We start from the raw sequence: 15,862 nt of genomic DNA on the forward strand, positions 1-15,862 counted from the left end.
AGCTCGGAGCCGGAGGGCAACTTCCCCCTGCCTTGCGTCTCGTTCTCCCTTTATGTTCCTCTACTGTCTCGATCTGTGGACATCTGCTCGCTACAGAGACAAATTCCCCTAACTTGAGACACATTAGCCATGCATCTAGAAGGGAACACAGGCCTATTAATAGGCTTCCTGCTCGTAAAAAGAGCTGTGGCAGATCAGGTTTTTTTTGGGGGGGAGTTTGATACGTATGTAATACAATATTAGTTCAATTGTGATGCACCGTCAGAGGCCCCCTCTATGTAAATCTGCATGAAATCACTGTCTGGGCAAGGTCGTAAATCACCAGTGGCATTGTTTATTATCGCAGGACACTTTTATGGGGAGCGGGCGCTTTGCTGGGACGTCCCAGGGAGGAATGCCCCAACAGGAGACCGGGCTAGGTAATGTCCCCATTTATTTTTAGGGGAGGTGGCGGTAGTTCAGAGGGGATCATGACACAAGGGAATCAACACAGTCACTGTAAAGCTCTGATTAAAGCTCGGGAATGATTACATCTCCCAAAGGCAGTCACACAATATGTACTGTATGCTTGCTGACCAGCCAGTGGATCTACAAAACATTGATAAACAGGACACTGTTAACAGAAAATCTAGCTTCTAGCGTGAAAAAAACTGAAAGGTGCGAGTAGATGTTTTTGAGGCAGGTGAACAACAGCTCACTTGTGCGTCTCTGAGACTCTCAGTGCAGTTTAAAGCCAAAGCAAAGCAGACAGAATCTCGCTCTTATTTTCATTTCCTTCTTGTCTCAGGAGTCGGTCAGAGATGGAGTGGCTTGCCTACAAGCCCTGACACCCACTTTCTCTTTCACAAACTGAGGATTGAGGAATACGTCTGGTCTGGTCTGGTCTGGTCTGGTCTGGTCGTGTCTGAGCCCAAAGTCGGACACTCATGCCAAGTCTCAGAGCATAGGGAAAACTTATCAAAGAGAACAAACCTCCATTCTCTGCCTTCGGAGTGGGTTCACTCCTCCTGGGGAGAGACAGCCAGTCAGAACCTCAGACACTCTTTAGTCTTTCAGCTGTTCGGAAGTGGGAAAAGTACATTAGAGGTCATTGCGCTGTTACATTCCGGTGGTAGCAGCCCAATGGCTTTGTCCAGAGGCCCTGGCAGACACACAAATCTCTCCTTGGCCATCACTCTGACTCCATCTGAAAACATAATTGATTTGGATATTAAATAGGCCGCGCGGCTCTAAATAAAATTCCACACATGCTTAATTCTCCTACGTGGTTTTGGACGTTGGGCCCATTTCTCTCCTGTCCGGGCTAGTGTTACACGCTGGACTGTCTTAGCTTTGACCGCCTCATAAAATCAGCCTCATAAATATTTTTCATGTGTTATTTAAACTAACTCTGCTCACAATCACTTGAGGTAGTTTGATGCTGTCAGAGTATTCTCTGAGGCCCACGCAGACATCGACTATATCGACTAAGAAAATAAGAGCTATTTTAAGTGTTGTTCCGGCCTGGAATTTGCTTCATTAACTGCAAGAGACAAAACCGAGCATTGTCTCAAAGGAATGAAAAGTCATCATATCTACAGGACAGTTAACACTTAACAGAAAATATACCATATCATAAAAAGGCATTGGCTTATTTAAAACCATATCATGAAAGAAAGATTCCATCAAGTTGTCTGTTGTGTTGAGATTGCAATATAAGCGTATTTAGGAATAGTGATTATTGCACACAAGTACCGCCCAGTATTTTACAGCAATAGTGTAGATTTATGACATGTGATTATAGTGTGTGGGTGTGTGGTGTTGTTTGGTCTAGACTCATGCCAGCTCTAGTTTCTAGTCGCTTCCTGGACAGGATTAGTGGCTGGTAACGTCCACATCACTCCTGGACAGATGACCAAATGGGTCTCACACACACACACACACACACACACACTCCACAGTGGGTTGACCAATCGATCTGAACTTGCACATGGGCATGACGAAGCAAATCTTTTACTTTTTCCAAATTGAATCTGTTTATTAGTGGTTTTGTGAACGGTCCTCGCAGGCTATGGGATGTGTAGTCGTGGTAGCGGTCCCATAGCCCAGATGGATGGTTGGTATAATGTCAATAGAGAAACTTGGGGTTCAGAGTGTTGCTCAAGGACACTTTAACCCGATGACGGGAGGAACCAGGATCGTACCAGGAGCGATAACTATATTTATTCTAACTAAAGTAGTGTATTCTCACCACATCTCTGCCCCACAGTGACAGCTTGTACAGTTTCAGAATGTGTGGTTTTAATACATAAACAGAGACATCAATCTGTAACATTAGAGATATTTTTGTGTTCAGCACACATTAATCTTTCTTCCACAAATAACTAACTAGACATAAACCGCATATGGAAATGCTATCAGGGTTTCTATCTCCACAAAACAATAAATAGGATTTTGAATAATCATTAGATGGTCCGAGTCATTATGCAAGGCAATTTCAATCAACAGAAAATCATAAACCAGCATGTAACAGTTCACAAATCAATTTTTATTAATTTAAACACAATCAAATAATAATGTCAAAAACATCTGTACACAACCTTTTGCAGACACAACAATCTTTTTTTTGCATTTCACAATGAGGCCCATGTAGTGTAAAGTATTTCCAGTTTGCATTTATGATTGCAACATAATAAAAAAGCGTGCTGTATGAATCTATAAAACATTTCCTCTATTTACCTACCATTACCTTGACCTAGCAGCAATATGTAGACCCCTCCCCCCAGAGTAAGGGGGAAGAGAAGTTGTTTTGAGAAGAGCAAGATCACAAAATGTGGTGAGAGGGCGTCTGCCATGGGGGAGAGAGAGGGATTCTAAATTGACATCTACAGGACTAACAGTGAACATGTGCAGAGGAGGGAAAAATTAGAAACACAATGAGCTTGGTTTCCGTTTAAGAAAATTCACAGTCGAAAGCACATGTACTGTCGTCTTCTCGAACCCTATTAAGTTAGTGGCTTTCTCTCGGTATTCAAGAGCTTTAAAGTACGGTTTCCCCATCCACAGTTCCAGAAGCACTATGAAAGGGCTTCACACATTTCAACTGCAGCCATTTTCATTTCAAAGTGGGACAAAGAACACATTTTTTTCAAAGTCAAAATAAAAACACTACTTCATACAAAATTATGTTTGCTGTACAAGAGTTTCATTATAGCGCTTGTATAAAAGATAATAAACCTATGTAAGCTTGTTTTTTTCTTTTCTTCTTGAAAACTGAACTTCCTAAATTTATCCAAATTGTCGTTAAAATGGCTCTAAGGAGGCATGAGAAAGTGAATTCAATGCCATGTCAGAAACCCTTATCAAGTTATAATGGTATAACGATTATGTTTGCTTCCAAATACATGGGGTTAGGGCTGCAAGCTGGTGAAATGCCATAGGGACACAAGTTCTGAGCTACCTTTCCAAATAAGTAAAAACAAAAACCAACACTTATTCCCCTTTGAAATATGAACCTAAACAAGACGTTGCAGTGCAGGAGACCCGCTGCTTTATATACTGTAAAGGTGAGTGAAATCATCTATTTTACTGTGAGGAACAGTCTGAAGGAGAAACAGTGAATAAAATGAAATGATCATTGACACTTGACATCCATGCGATTGGTCTTGACAAAACAATTTATCACAAAAATTCCCCATTATCTACATGTGTTCCTTTAATGAACAAAACCTTGAACATGTCAACACTTTCAGCTGTTGCACAAGACTTGCGTGCTATGGGATGCCTTATTCTGTCTCTCTCTCTCGTTTTTACTTCAATGAAAAAGCATTGCCACCTTTCAAGAGCATGTACCTAAATGAATATAGGAAGGAATAGTCCAGTGATTACAAATTTACACACACAAAAAAGATTTCCTCTGTACACGATTGTCTCAGCATTGTAAATAAAGTTTCTTAATTTCTTAAATTATTAGAAAAAAAAACCCCTTTTTTTCTTGTTTCTTCCATAAACGTCTTCCTCTCTGCGCAGTGGAAATCAAAAGTACTTTTGTTAACGTGGAAAAAAAGGCACAAGTCTTTTTGTCGTCAGCGAGGTACCTTCTCTGTGAAACGCGCCACTCGCAAAGTCTCCGTTCATAAATAACAAGGTACAACGGTCCCCCTCAGTCCTTCTGTCTGTCCCACGACAGAGGGGACATCAACGGTCCCCCTCTGTCCTTCTGTCTGTCCCACGACAGAGGGGACGTCAACCCAAAAACAGGCAGCAGGGATAAGCAACACAAATACAACGAGCAGAGGAGGAAAAAAGGAAAGGTACTCAGAATGGGAGAGAAAGAGAAAGAGATAGAGGAGAGAAAGAAGTCAGAGAAATGTCACCACCAGTAGTTGTGGCCCTGCAGGTTTAGCGCAGCTGAACTGCGAGGCAAGGCTGATGATGATGAGGCGAGGCTGTCAGTCGCTTCGCTCTCCTCACAGGTGTGAACCTTGACAAAAGTCCCGGGCGCACAGAAGGGGGTGGGTGGGGGGGGGGGGGTCCGTAAAACACTTTGATGGCTTCAGAAAGCAGCCAATTCACAGTAACCAGGGCAGGCAGCTGCAGAGCCGTAAATTTACTTCTCCTTCGCTTCCACGAAAAAAAAAAGAAAAAAAAAAAGTTTAGGGTTAAGACGAATTGTGACCGTGTGTCAGCAAGTTGACCGTGTCACTCAGCCTCTCTCTCTCCCTCTCCCTCTCTCTCTCATCCCCCCTCCTCCATTATTCTCTTCTTTTCTTCCTGTGTAGTAGTGGAAGCCAGACAGGAGCTGACACAGGGGTCTGCTGCGGGCGTGGGATGGAGCTAGAGGTTGCAGGGTGTGCCGGAGCGGAGAGCAGGGTGGTGGTGGTGTGGTGGAGGTGGTGGTGGTGCAGTGCTACAAGTACTCTAGGTCTAGGGCATGGTGCAGGGCCATGAGGTCTGAATGGCTGGAGATCCTCCAGAAGGGCATGTTGTGCTAAAGGGAGGAGAACAGGACTTAGCACCTCTATGAAGTCAACATGATGCAGTTGTAGTAGTCATTAGTCATTAGTAGTCATTAGTCAAATACTATAATTGTGGAAAAAGAAGGGGGGGGGGGATATTTATGAGTTTTATTTGAAATTAGCTAACACTAGAAGATAACATTTTCCATGTACCGGTAATACATGTAGTAAATGTTGCACGTACATTTTATACTTTCACCGACTTAAACCCAACCCTAACCCAGTTGAACAGGTTCCCCCCCAGAGCTCTATACTAGATACTGTAACTGTACACTAGTATTTCCCACTGCACCAAACAGTGCACGTATACAGTATACAGTTCTAACTGGCTAACAAATCGTCTCCCACAGCAAAGCTAACAAAATAGCTGTCCTCGTTCAATCCCCTGAAAGAGGCCTGAAGCAGCCTGAGTCTTCTGAGTGAACTGTTTGGGACGTGAGCTGTTGTTCCCAAGCAGAGGCAGGGAGAGAAACCTGAGTCGTGGAGAATGAAAGGGGCTTGTCAGGTAGAGAGTCCTCAGCCCCTCAGTGTGTGTGTGTGTGTGTGTGTGTGTGTGTGGGGGGGGGGGGGGGGGGAGAGACCATTACCCTCCCCTTATCAAAGGCATGGCCTCTCCCAGGCATATGTTCCGCTTAGGAGAGCCTGCACTGACCCTTAAAAAGCTCTTTGCTTTTTGTTTTGTAAATTGTCTTTGCTTTTAAGTTTAAAAGCTAGAGATGTTATCTCCACCTCTGCCTCTTCTCTCGTCTCCTCTCCCTGGCAGAGGTAAGAACTGGAGGCAGAATTGTTTCAGGAATTGCGGATTTATTTTTTCTTTTATTGTGTGTGTGTGTGTGTGTGTTCTGGATAAGGCTGGAGGACAGAGAGACTGGGGGGACTTTTTTTTCGTTGTTGTTTTTGTAGTTCCCTGCAGTGTCACACGTTTTGATACGTGCCTCTTGACAGCTGAAATTTGTGTGTTCATTCACGTCCTCTGTGTGATGTTGACACAGAAACCTTTTACCTCATGGCGTGTCATGGGCCTCGCACCTCTCAGGTGGGGAAGAAAACCCCAAAACTAAACAAAATCCTCCCGTCAATGTCACACTCCAGCAAGTCCAGACTGTGAGCAAAAATATTAGCATATTTTATATTTCTACCATCATGATCCTTTAACCACTTAAAGCCTACATATTTCTGTCCTTGGCGCCCTCCTTTTCCCTTCCACACCAAATCTCTTCACCAAAATGACTGATCTACAAGCTCACAACTGGTTTGTAGATGCGCAATTTTCACCAAATGCTTGCCTACTATGACATGCCCAGAATAGAGCGTCGCAGTCCGACCCCCTTTCAGAACGACGAGTGGCCCAGGAAATGAATCCCAATGCATTTTCCCCATAGGCTTTTCTTAAAGTATTTATTTAAAGGCGGTTACGCCGCGGACAAAGCCAACTCGGATCGTGACAAATCATGACAATGAACACAATGTTTTGGGCGGATCAAATAATTTATAAGAAGAAAAACTAAACAAATAGTGTTGTCTCCTGCCTTTATTTTCTTCTTTCTAATGATTTGATCGGCCCAAAATATTGTGTTCATTGTCATGATTTGTCACAATCCGAGTTGGCTTTGTCCGCGTAACCGTCTTTAAATAAATACTTTAAGAAAAGCCTATGGGGAAAATGCATTGGGATTCATTTCCTGGGCCACGTTCTGAAAGGGGGTGGGACTGGGACGCTCTATAGGGATGCTAGGGTTCGTATGGTTAAAGGCCATGCTAACCTTTCATAATAAAATAGTGAGCTATTTGGTTCATCTCTTACCTGCGCATCTACAGTATTCTACACTGTGTTTACCGAGAAACAGGTGGAGAGATTGCTGGCGGGCGTTTCAAAGGGAAAACTCCGCGTCTTGGCCCTGACAGCGCGGTTCACCCCAGCCGTCCATGAAATATGCTCAGACACCACTGATTAATTAGCTAATGAATATTGCTGCGTGTGGCTTTGCACGCGGTGTTTGGTTTACACCCAGAGTTTGGCAGAAAGGTTGAATACACAATATTTGGCAGGAGGCAACAGGTAACATAAATCTTCTGAGAAGGTAAGGGGAGGTGTGTGTGTGTGTGTGTGTGTGTGTGTGTGTGTGTGTCAGACTCCAGTATCGAGATTGCAAGTTCCCCTGTCGACCCTCAAAAAGTCATCTTCAGCGTTTTTTACGTCCCATCTCTCACTAACAAGCTCGTCACTGCTGTAAAAAATATTCTAATTTCATCAACAAGGATTTAAGCCCACTTCAATGCGTGCTCTATTTACAGCCTGCCTCGAACATGCCTGAAAGGGGCCTGTCTAGCGTTACACATACAGTATTCACGCTGGCCCAGGGCACCGGGCAGGAATATGTAATTATGCCATCTCTCCCCTCCCCTGCTCTGTAAACCTGAGCTGCAGGAGGAGGAGGGCTGATTACATACTGCAAGCATTCTCCCTTGTACTGGGACGGCCCATAAGGGGATAAACGGGTGAAAGTAAAGAAAGAACCATGTCGGGGAGGTGGAGAGCCGGGGCGGCCCACTCCTTTCCTTTTTGCAAAGGTATGGCAGGTATGTTTTGTGTTCTCTCAAAGCATTCAAAATGAACTCCTGACCTCACTGAAACACCAAGCGAAGGTCTGTGCTTCCATCCTGCCTTACACGATGAAAGTTTAAATTGTAAATTTAACTCAAAGAGTGTAAATACTGTCATAAAATCCAGTGTCCAGTTAAAATTAACGCGCTAATGTCTGTCATTAAAACAAAAATAGTTACAAAAAAGTTATTATCAAAACAAAGCAGTTTCCCTTAATGACATGAATTGTGTCAATGATGTGGGTTTTAATTTCAAGTGTATGACCGGATGTGTTATTTGTTTTGTGGTGCTACTTAACAGTGGACGCTGCTCTGCATAAAGTTAAGAAGATGATCCAGGGACAGTCTAGCATTTTTCAAACCACAGCTGTTACACAACAAGGTAAAATGGTAAATGGTGCATTTATATATCGCCTTTATCTAAGGCGCTTTACATAGATTGTGCATTACATTCACACATTTATACATCAATGGCAGCGGAAACCATGCAAGGCACCAACCAGCACATCAGGAGCAATTCGGGATTCAGTGTCTTGCTCAAGGACACTTCGACACTAACTCTACTAACCATCCGGCCATCCTACCACTGAGCCACCGCCGCCCAGGTAAGGACTGCTTGAAACACATACAGCATGATTACCTTCTGTTTCATACTTTATTTAAAATCTATACTGTGTTTATTTGAAAGTCTGAAACAGATATTTGACTGTCAATTGGACTACGCCTGGAGAAGAAACCAAATCTGTTTGATTTTTACACAATGTTATTAAATTCTATATTCCTCTTTTGTGTGGGTTCATCATTCATTTGGAACTGTTTAATTCCAAATTTAAATATCCCTTATTCGAAATGTGGCTGGAAAGATGCCATCAAAGTGTAATTAATCACAGCAATTCATATGATTAATGGGTATTTTGTAACTGATTGATGGCCCTAGTTTACATACAGTAGCAATGATCCAAAATCTAAACAATTACCTTTTTTGAGCCTTGCTCCTCTTCCACGCCGTCTCCCACGACCACGTAAACAACTTTTCTCCCGAACCTTTGAATTACTCTCTCAAAACAGCTCTCCTTGCCTGCGGACGGGACAACACATGCAGGGGGGCATTAGCAGAGTTTAGCGCCCATGTAAACAACACGCACGCATGCATGCACGCGTGCGCGCACGCACACACGTGCGCACGTGTCGTACATGTCAAGTACAGCAAGCAGAGGCACATGGAAACGGGAGAGCCCCTTTAAAAACACCACGCGCCACAAAATAGGCCAAAGTGTAAACAGTTTGCGCTCGGCGAGGGGGGGACGTGATAAGATCAGCCTCCAGATAAAGGCAGCCTGAAAAGCATTAAGTGTGTCCTCCTCCCCGAACCTGGGACAAAATGGACTTAAAGCGGCTAAATCAGCCTGGCATGCTACAGGGCCCGCACAGAGGGACCAGGAGGCTTAGCGCTCCCAAGGTTTCCCCTTAAGCTATACGCTCCCCTCCTACCCCTCAATGCCCCCCCACCCCCCTGCAAAATGGTGCAGGGGCGGTGAAGCTCTGTGTTTATTTTGCATTCGAAACAGTGAAAAGGGGGGATAGGATTGGAGGAGAGTGTGTGTGTGTGTGTGTGGGGGGGGGGGGTTGCTGTGGAATGACATAAATGTGCAGAAGTGGTTTCATATGCAGAGAATGAGAGAGAGAGAGAGAGAGAGAGAGAGAGGCCAGGGAGGGAGGACCAGTGTTCAGGCCCGGATCCAGGAAAATAATCCCAGGCTGATTAGACTTCTTCCTTAGCAGGAGAACATCAACCCTCTCCAGTGTCCCCATGACTCTGCCCCATCATCACACTGACAACATGGCACGTATCACTGTTGTTTACACACATGATGCCAGTGTATAGCACTGCACCACTGTGACGTGATAAGACACCAGCCCGCGCTCAGAGGGAGCAATCATGCAACCACTAAACCTGTCCCAAACGGGCTACGGCAAATCTGATATTGCGGCAATGCTGCGGCGAAAAGGGGTACTCACCTATTTTGGTTGCACTATAAATATTCTCAATGGGAAAGACTATGCCCAGGCCGTAGAGTAGAACCTTAGCCAGGGCAGGGATGAGCTGCGTGGTGGTCACCAAGATATTCACACAGTTTGACCTGGAGAGGAGAGGAGAGGAGAGGAGAGGAGAGGAGAGGAGAGGAGAGGAGAGGAGAGGGGCTTGACATCAGTCTAAATCACTTAGAGGGAGGATCCAAAGGAAAACACAAAAACGCTACAAATTAGAGACACTGCTATTTATCCATGAATGGCTCAGTGAGCTGTCCCACCATGAGGGATCGGATCTTTAATGTGTTTACGTCAGGCTCTCTTATCCCGCTTATCTCTCAGAATCAGAGACAAATGTTGTTTTCATTGAATGGATCACGAGCGCAGAGTTGACGTATTTACACCATATGCTGTTTATATATACACAGTCAAATCTGGATCCGTATAGTCCAATGTTTACACTCTCAGAGTTAAAGTAACACTCTAGATTTTACTGTGCGGAATGGGACTGGGTACAATTTTCCTTGGTGAAGTCCTACCTTGAGTGGATTAATGTTAGTGCTTTCAATGCCAGTGTTAACCAGGAGTCCGTCAAGGCTTCAATTTCTGCTCGTAATTGCAGCCAGGCTTCTCTTTTGGCCGGGCCCAGCAGACCTGAAATGCAGGGCAACGTTGTTTGGTTTGGATCAGACCTCCAAATACCATCGAAAATTTCCAAAATTCACCCTGACCAAGTGCTGTGGCATGTGTGCTTTTAAGATCACGCACACGTGCAAAAAGGCACGCACACACACTTGCACGCACACACGCACGCACGCACATACAACACACACACAATGCGGGCATGTACTGTAAATGTCTGCACCCGCTTTTCCACTCGGGAGCGGGACGGTGTACTGGGGGGGATTACCTCCGACGTTATTTTTGTAGGTGGTGTAGATTTCTTTTACTCGTCTATAGCGGAAGGCCAGCTTTCTCATCCAGTCCACACCTCCCCTCACTCCCGTGGCCAGGCACAGGTTGGCGCTGGTCGCTGCCGCGTGGAAGCCGTCAGATCCAAAGTTATACGTACTGATGGCGGGGGAGGGCAGGGAGAGAGAGAGAGAGAGAGAGAGAGGGAGGGAGAGGGATGCGACAGAGATATCCAGTTAGCATAAACATACTGTATATCACAAGCCACCTCAACGCTGACGCCAGCAAAACAAGCACTGTTCTCCGATGTTCCCAGAATCGATGAGGAGTTGAGTTTGTACCTTAGATCCTGGCCATTGTCATCTGAGGACACATCGTCGATATGGACCTGGTCACATTCCTGGAAAACACACAGACACACACACGCACACGCACACGCACATACACAGAGAGAAAGAAACTTTACAAATATGTCTCCTTACAGGACTATTAAATATGGGCAGTTATTATTGTGGAGATACGGGACATTCCCTTCTTCCTCTTTTAAACACTTGTGGGGGAAGAAAATACCCTTTTCTCAGGAAATTGTGTCCTGGCTGGACACCTCAATCTGTATCCCCCCCCCCCCCCCCCCCCCCCCCCCGCCTCTCTCTCCCTCCTTCCCTCCATCTTTTAAATCAACTCTCCACCCGTTTCCTCCCCTGAGCCCCCACCTGCTCTATCCTAACAAAAATAAACCTCATCATTGCTGCGGTTGGACCCGCAGCCCCAACTAAGATTCCACCACTAGGGGGGTCTCAAGACATGCACATCTCCAGACACAACCAATTAAGCCCCAATTCCACATGGCTCTAGACATGCAAACGGGTCAGCGTTTGATTAGCTATGTCTAGTGAGTAGAGTTATATACATACTGTACGGTATAAGTGGCTATGTGGAGACGAGTTGAACAAATAAAACAGATCGCTTTGGCATTCTTGGGTTATGTGCGTGCATGCGCCTGCGACTGAGTGCATCTGTGTGTGTGCTTACATGCACACATGTGTACTGGCTGCGTTTGGAGAGGTAGATGGCTTCTGCAGTTCTGCACTGATTCCACCGGTACACAGTAACACAATCCAGACTTTCTGGTAAATGTAACCTACTAGAAAAATTGAACCTGATGCTAACCGCCAATGAAATTATGACCTCTGATTGCTGCTGCGCCACACACCAACACAGCCCCGGGGCCAGAGAGAGAGAGAGAGAGAGAGAGAGAGAGAGAGAGAGAGAGAGTGCGCAGAGAAAGCAGACTGAAAATCTGTTATTAGTTTTCCATTTATAGGAGAGGTCTAGTACCTCCCCCTTCTTCGCTTCTCTCCACCCCCTCTCAGCCAGTTCTTGTGAGGGAGCCCTGCCTCTGCATTCAGATCAACACATTTCACACTGGGCCAGTAAGCGGGCTAGCTTAGCTCACAGCAAGTTGGATAGCAAGTTAAATTGGCCTATACATGTGGCCAAACGCAGGATTGAGAGTAGCCCTGTAAAGAGTCAAGGTGTTCCTAATATGAAGTCAACTCTCAAGTTAGTTTTTATTAGCCTCAATCTAAAATAGACAGCAGAGCTTTCTTTTGATCATTACCCCAAAAGTGCTCTTTCAGATGATTTTTCAGTAAATTCCGGAAGTTACTAATATTAATAATATCAGATGGAAGATTAAACTTGAGCGAACGAATTCCGGAATGAAACGACATGAAAAAGCCTACTTTTCTTTTTAATTAACTTTTATCCGGCTGTTAAGACACCCAAACACAGAAAGGACTTCCTTGTTTTAAGTCAATCTCGCTCCGGCCAAATGCTGACGTTATTGCATTCCTCCCTAATGCTAGAGCAGGGGTAAGGGTAAGGGCTTTAGACTGTAAACCTTTTTTATTTTACTGGTTCCCCTCTGAACAAATTTTTCATCTCCCTGGATTTGTGGGGAAAGGAGAAGGGTGGGGGACGCGGGGAGGCGACGTGAGGAGAAACTCAAACCAGCTGTTCTTTAACAGAATTAAAATCTTGACCCCCAACCCCTGTTCTAATGCAGCCATTCTCTCGCCAAGCCTCTCCCAGCAAGCTCCGAGATCCAAAGAGGAAAAGACTTTGACCTCCTGACCCCCCTCCTCTCCCCATCCCCTCCTCTCCATAGCTCCAGCACACCGATAAGGGGAGGGGAGGGGCGGGTAGAGAGGTGGATATGGGGGTGGTGGGAGAGGGGGAGTCCAAATGTGACCTCACATGGAGTAAGCTCTGAGCCCCTGCGTTCCAGGAGATAGACTGCCAATTGGAGACATGGTGCAGGCGGGGCCATCCAACTCTGTTTGCCTAATCTCTTTCCAAACGGTTCTTTAATAGTCCATCAGACCACCAATTTGCCCCAAACCACCGAGTCTAAGGATTTGCGCCCACCAAATAGAGATTACACTGTCGGGTCGCATAAATACTGTGCACATAGAGATAAATAAATAAACGGGGGGGGGGGGGGGGGTGGGGGGATGTGAAACTATACAGATCAAACACATCTAGCCTCAAAGCGAAACTACAGCACACAGAAAATAAGGGTGTGTTTAATTCTTTAATTAGTGGAGGCATGTCTGTTTGTTCAAGAAAACAGCACCCTGGGTTCAGTACCCAATAAAGCCTCCATTCAGGGACTCATTCTGGTGCAAGTGAGTGGAATGCATCTATTATCTACCAATTACCTGCAGATGTATTAGACACAATCAGCCAACTGCTAAAGCCCCTGGCACCCCTTTGACTATGGCACAGTCCTATTAGGCTCCACTCAATTGGTACTTTGCTGCCTAATTGTATATGCTGTCCTTCAGTACAACAATGGCCCGTCATCTTTGCACTAGCGCGCAGTGTGTGCTTCTTTCAATGTTTGACAGCCAGGTCGGACTAAAACAGATATCTGAGAACAATATTATTCAGAATGTTAATTAGGGAGCTATTTTGAATGCCAGACCCGAAACTCAAACATGACCCGACACGCATACAAGTGTCTCAGTAATTAAGTCTAATTGATGTTATTATCATAACTGCTGCCTGAGCATGAATGATTTTTCATGGACTTGCCTGAATCCACAAAGATAATAAACAATACAAACCTCAATGAATGTACAATGAGTTATAGAAACAGACAAAGCCTCTCATAGGGGTAAAAACACAAGGGCTTTGGGTTCAAATCACCCGGCTGCTGTTTTCTACAATGAATGTGCGTATGTGTGCATGCGTGCGTATGTGTGCATGCGTGCGTATGTGTGCGCGCGCGTGTGTCTGTGTGTGCATGTGCGTGTCTTTCTCAGCCCCTTACCCTGTCATCTGCGCGGTGTTTACATAGCCTTTTAATTCGGAGGATATTACGACACTCAATTAACAGTTGTGTTTTGGGGCCCTGGACCCCCAGGAAGAGGTTTTGGAGGTAGGGGGGGAGGGGTTGGAAGAATGTGCAGCCCTCTGACAATTACTGCTCCCAGCTGGGGCTGGCATAAACCTCTGCACTGGCTCACTGGGAGGACTGGGCTAAAGCTAATGGAGGAGGTGGCTGTGGCTAATGTCTTACAGTAACCCTCACACAAACTTGTTAGGAGCTGCTTCTGAAGGCCTCGTAAACACCGTGGAAGCTAACGACAGCGGATGGTGCAGCTTAAGGCCAATTAAGTACAGTAGTGTAGTCCGATAGTGCTGAATGTAAAGAAAGGGAATGTAGCTATTATACTGTAGACCTGTAGGTTCCAAAAACGGACTGCCCCGAGACAAGTCCAGGTGTGTCTGGGGGTGTTTTGACGACCACACATTATGATTGTAAAATTACTTTTTGTTAGTATTTTCATTACAGAAAACAAAACTCATTACAGAGGCAAACTCTATATACCCCAAAACATATTTTAACAACTTTAAAACGGGCATTCCTATTCTGGCGATGGGGGACAAAAACCACAGTGTGAGCAATAGGCAGGAATAATAATTGACTTTGACACACTTTTTCAAGAATAACAAACATTGCCGATTGACGGGTTGTGTAGTTGTGTGTGTAGGTCGGTTCGCTAGGTCTGCCTTGAGATTTTGACTTGTCCATTGGTGCATGTTGGGCATCGGAGAAAGTGGTGGATGCAAAGGATGGAAAATGCTGTTAAAAGATACTGACTATGCAGTTTATGTTAGACTGGATGGAAAGAAAGGCGGCGGGGAGTGAACGCCACTCACTGACTCACTGGAAGACTCACATGACAGACAGACATGTTCTCGGGATTTAATAACAGGGTGGGGCCATTTAAATGCTCCGACACCTTTTTTTTCCCCAGCCACATATTATGATGGATTGTACAGTAAGTAGCTGTGTCGAGAGCACAGTGCAAGAAAGACCTGGATTTGCACTGAGAATGAACATTTCATTGTTGGTTCCCAATCCCACTGCGTCACCGAAAGAGATGAACGCTTCATAGACAGCACGTCGTTCCTTTCGTGCGCCCATGACAGTTGAATGACAAGCGTCCAAGTTGGTGGCACGTTGTGGGGCAATTTGAGAAATTCCAGGGACTTTTTGAACTTCTCTTTTCCATGGAATCCCCCGGCTCTCCCCTCACCAAGCAAACAGTGGTCTCCGTAAAAAACCTACAATCACCACTAACTCACACCAGATGTTCCTACTGTACGCAGGAGTGAAGACCCTCCACCAGAATCCATTGCAATTACTCCTTATGCAAACACTTTGTCTTTCTGTTAAATTCATCAGTGACCCCCCCCCCCCACAGACACACACACACACACCCTCTTTTTTCTAAGTTCATTAAACCGTCAAACAGTCCTTATCCTCAATGGGAGAGAAACAAAGTAGCACAATGAAAGACAGGAGGCTACTGTGCACGCAACGGACGGACCGAACTTGAAGAGGAAACCCAACAAACAGACAGAAAATAAACATCAATTCAATTCACCCTGGATCTTTCTCTACCATTCTTTCTCTCTCTCTCTCTCTTGTGCGCACTCTCTCTGTTCATCTTTCCCCATGTCCGCTGAAACCTTTTCATTTGAGGGGAAGCTATCAGAGCCTCCTTTGTTCCTCCGGCATCTGTCGTTAAGCAATCAGCGATGACGGCCTGAGTCTTCCTGTAGCCCTGGGAAGGGCTCAGAGTGGTGACTTCAACACTCAGAGACAGAGAGAGGGAGAGAGGGAGGGAGGGAGGGAGGCTGTGTGTAAAAGGGCATGCTTGCTCAGCAATGTGTATTACCAAAACATGCTATAAATGACTTTGCAACAGGATAACTGAACCTCGAGCCCTGCTGCTGCCACG

The 15,862-nt window shown here is 45.3% G+C and overlaps 1 protein-coding gene across 1 annotated transcript in view; it reads right to left on the reverse strand.

Annotated features, from left to right (window-relative positions):
• Window positions 1–2,506: 2,506 nt before the first annotated feature.
• The window catches only part of eya1 (EYA transcriptional coactivator and phosphatase 1), a gene marked incomplete at its 5' end in the record, with an annotated part of 33,618 nt that continues 20,262 nt past the window's right edge, over window positions 2,507–15,862 (reverse strand). Inside the window, 6 exons of the mRNA XM_080793317.1 lie at window positions 2,507–4,969; window positions 8,579–8,679; window positions 9,621–9,742; window positions 10,172–10,286; window positions 10,543–10,703; window positions 10,886–10,944. Of these exons, the coding sequence (XP_080649443.1) occupies window positions 4,889–4,969; window positions 8,579–8,679; window positions 9,621–9,742; window positions 10,172–10,286; window positions 10,543–10,703; window positions 10,886–10,944 (639 nt within the window). The 3' untranslated portion in view covers window positions 2,507–4,888. The remainder of the gene's footprint in view (window positions 4,970–8,578; window positions 8,680–9,620; window positions 9,743–10,171; window positions 10,287–10,542; window positions 10,704–10,885; window positions 10,945–15,862) is intronic.

The sequence above is a fragment of the Protomyctophum bolini genome, assembly GCF_963924005.1.
Source record: "Protomyctophum bolini genome assembly, chromosome: 21".
NCBI lineage: Eukaryota > Metazoa > Chordata > Actinopteri > Myctophiformes > Myctophidae > Protomyctophum > Protomyctophum bolini.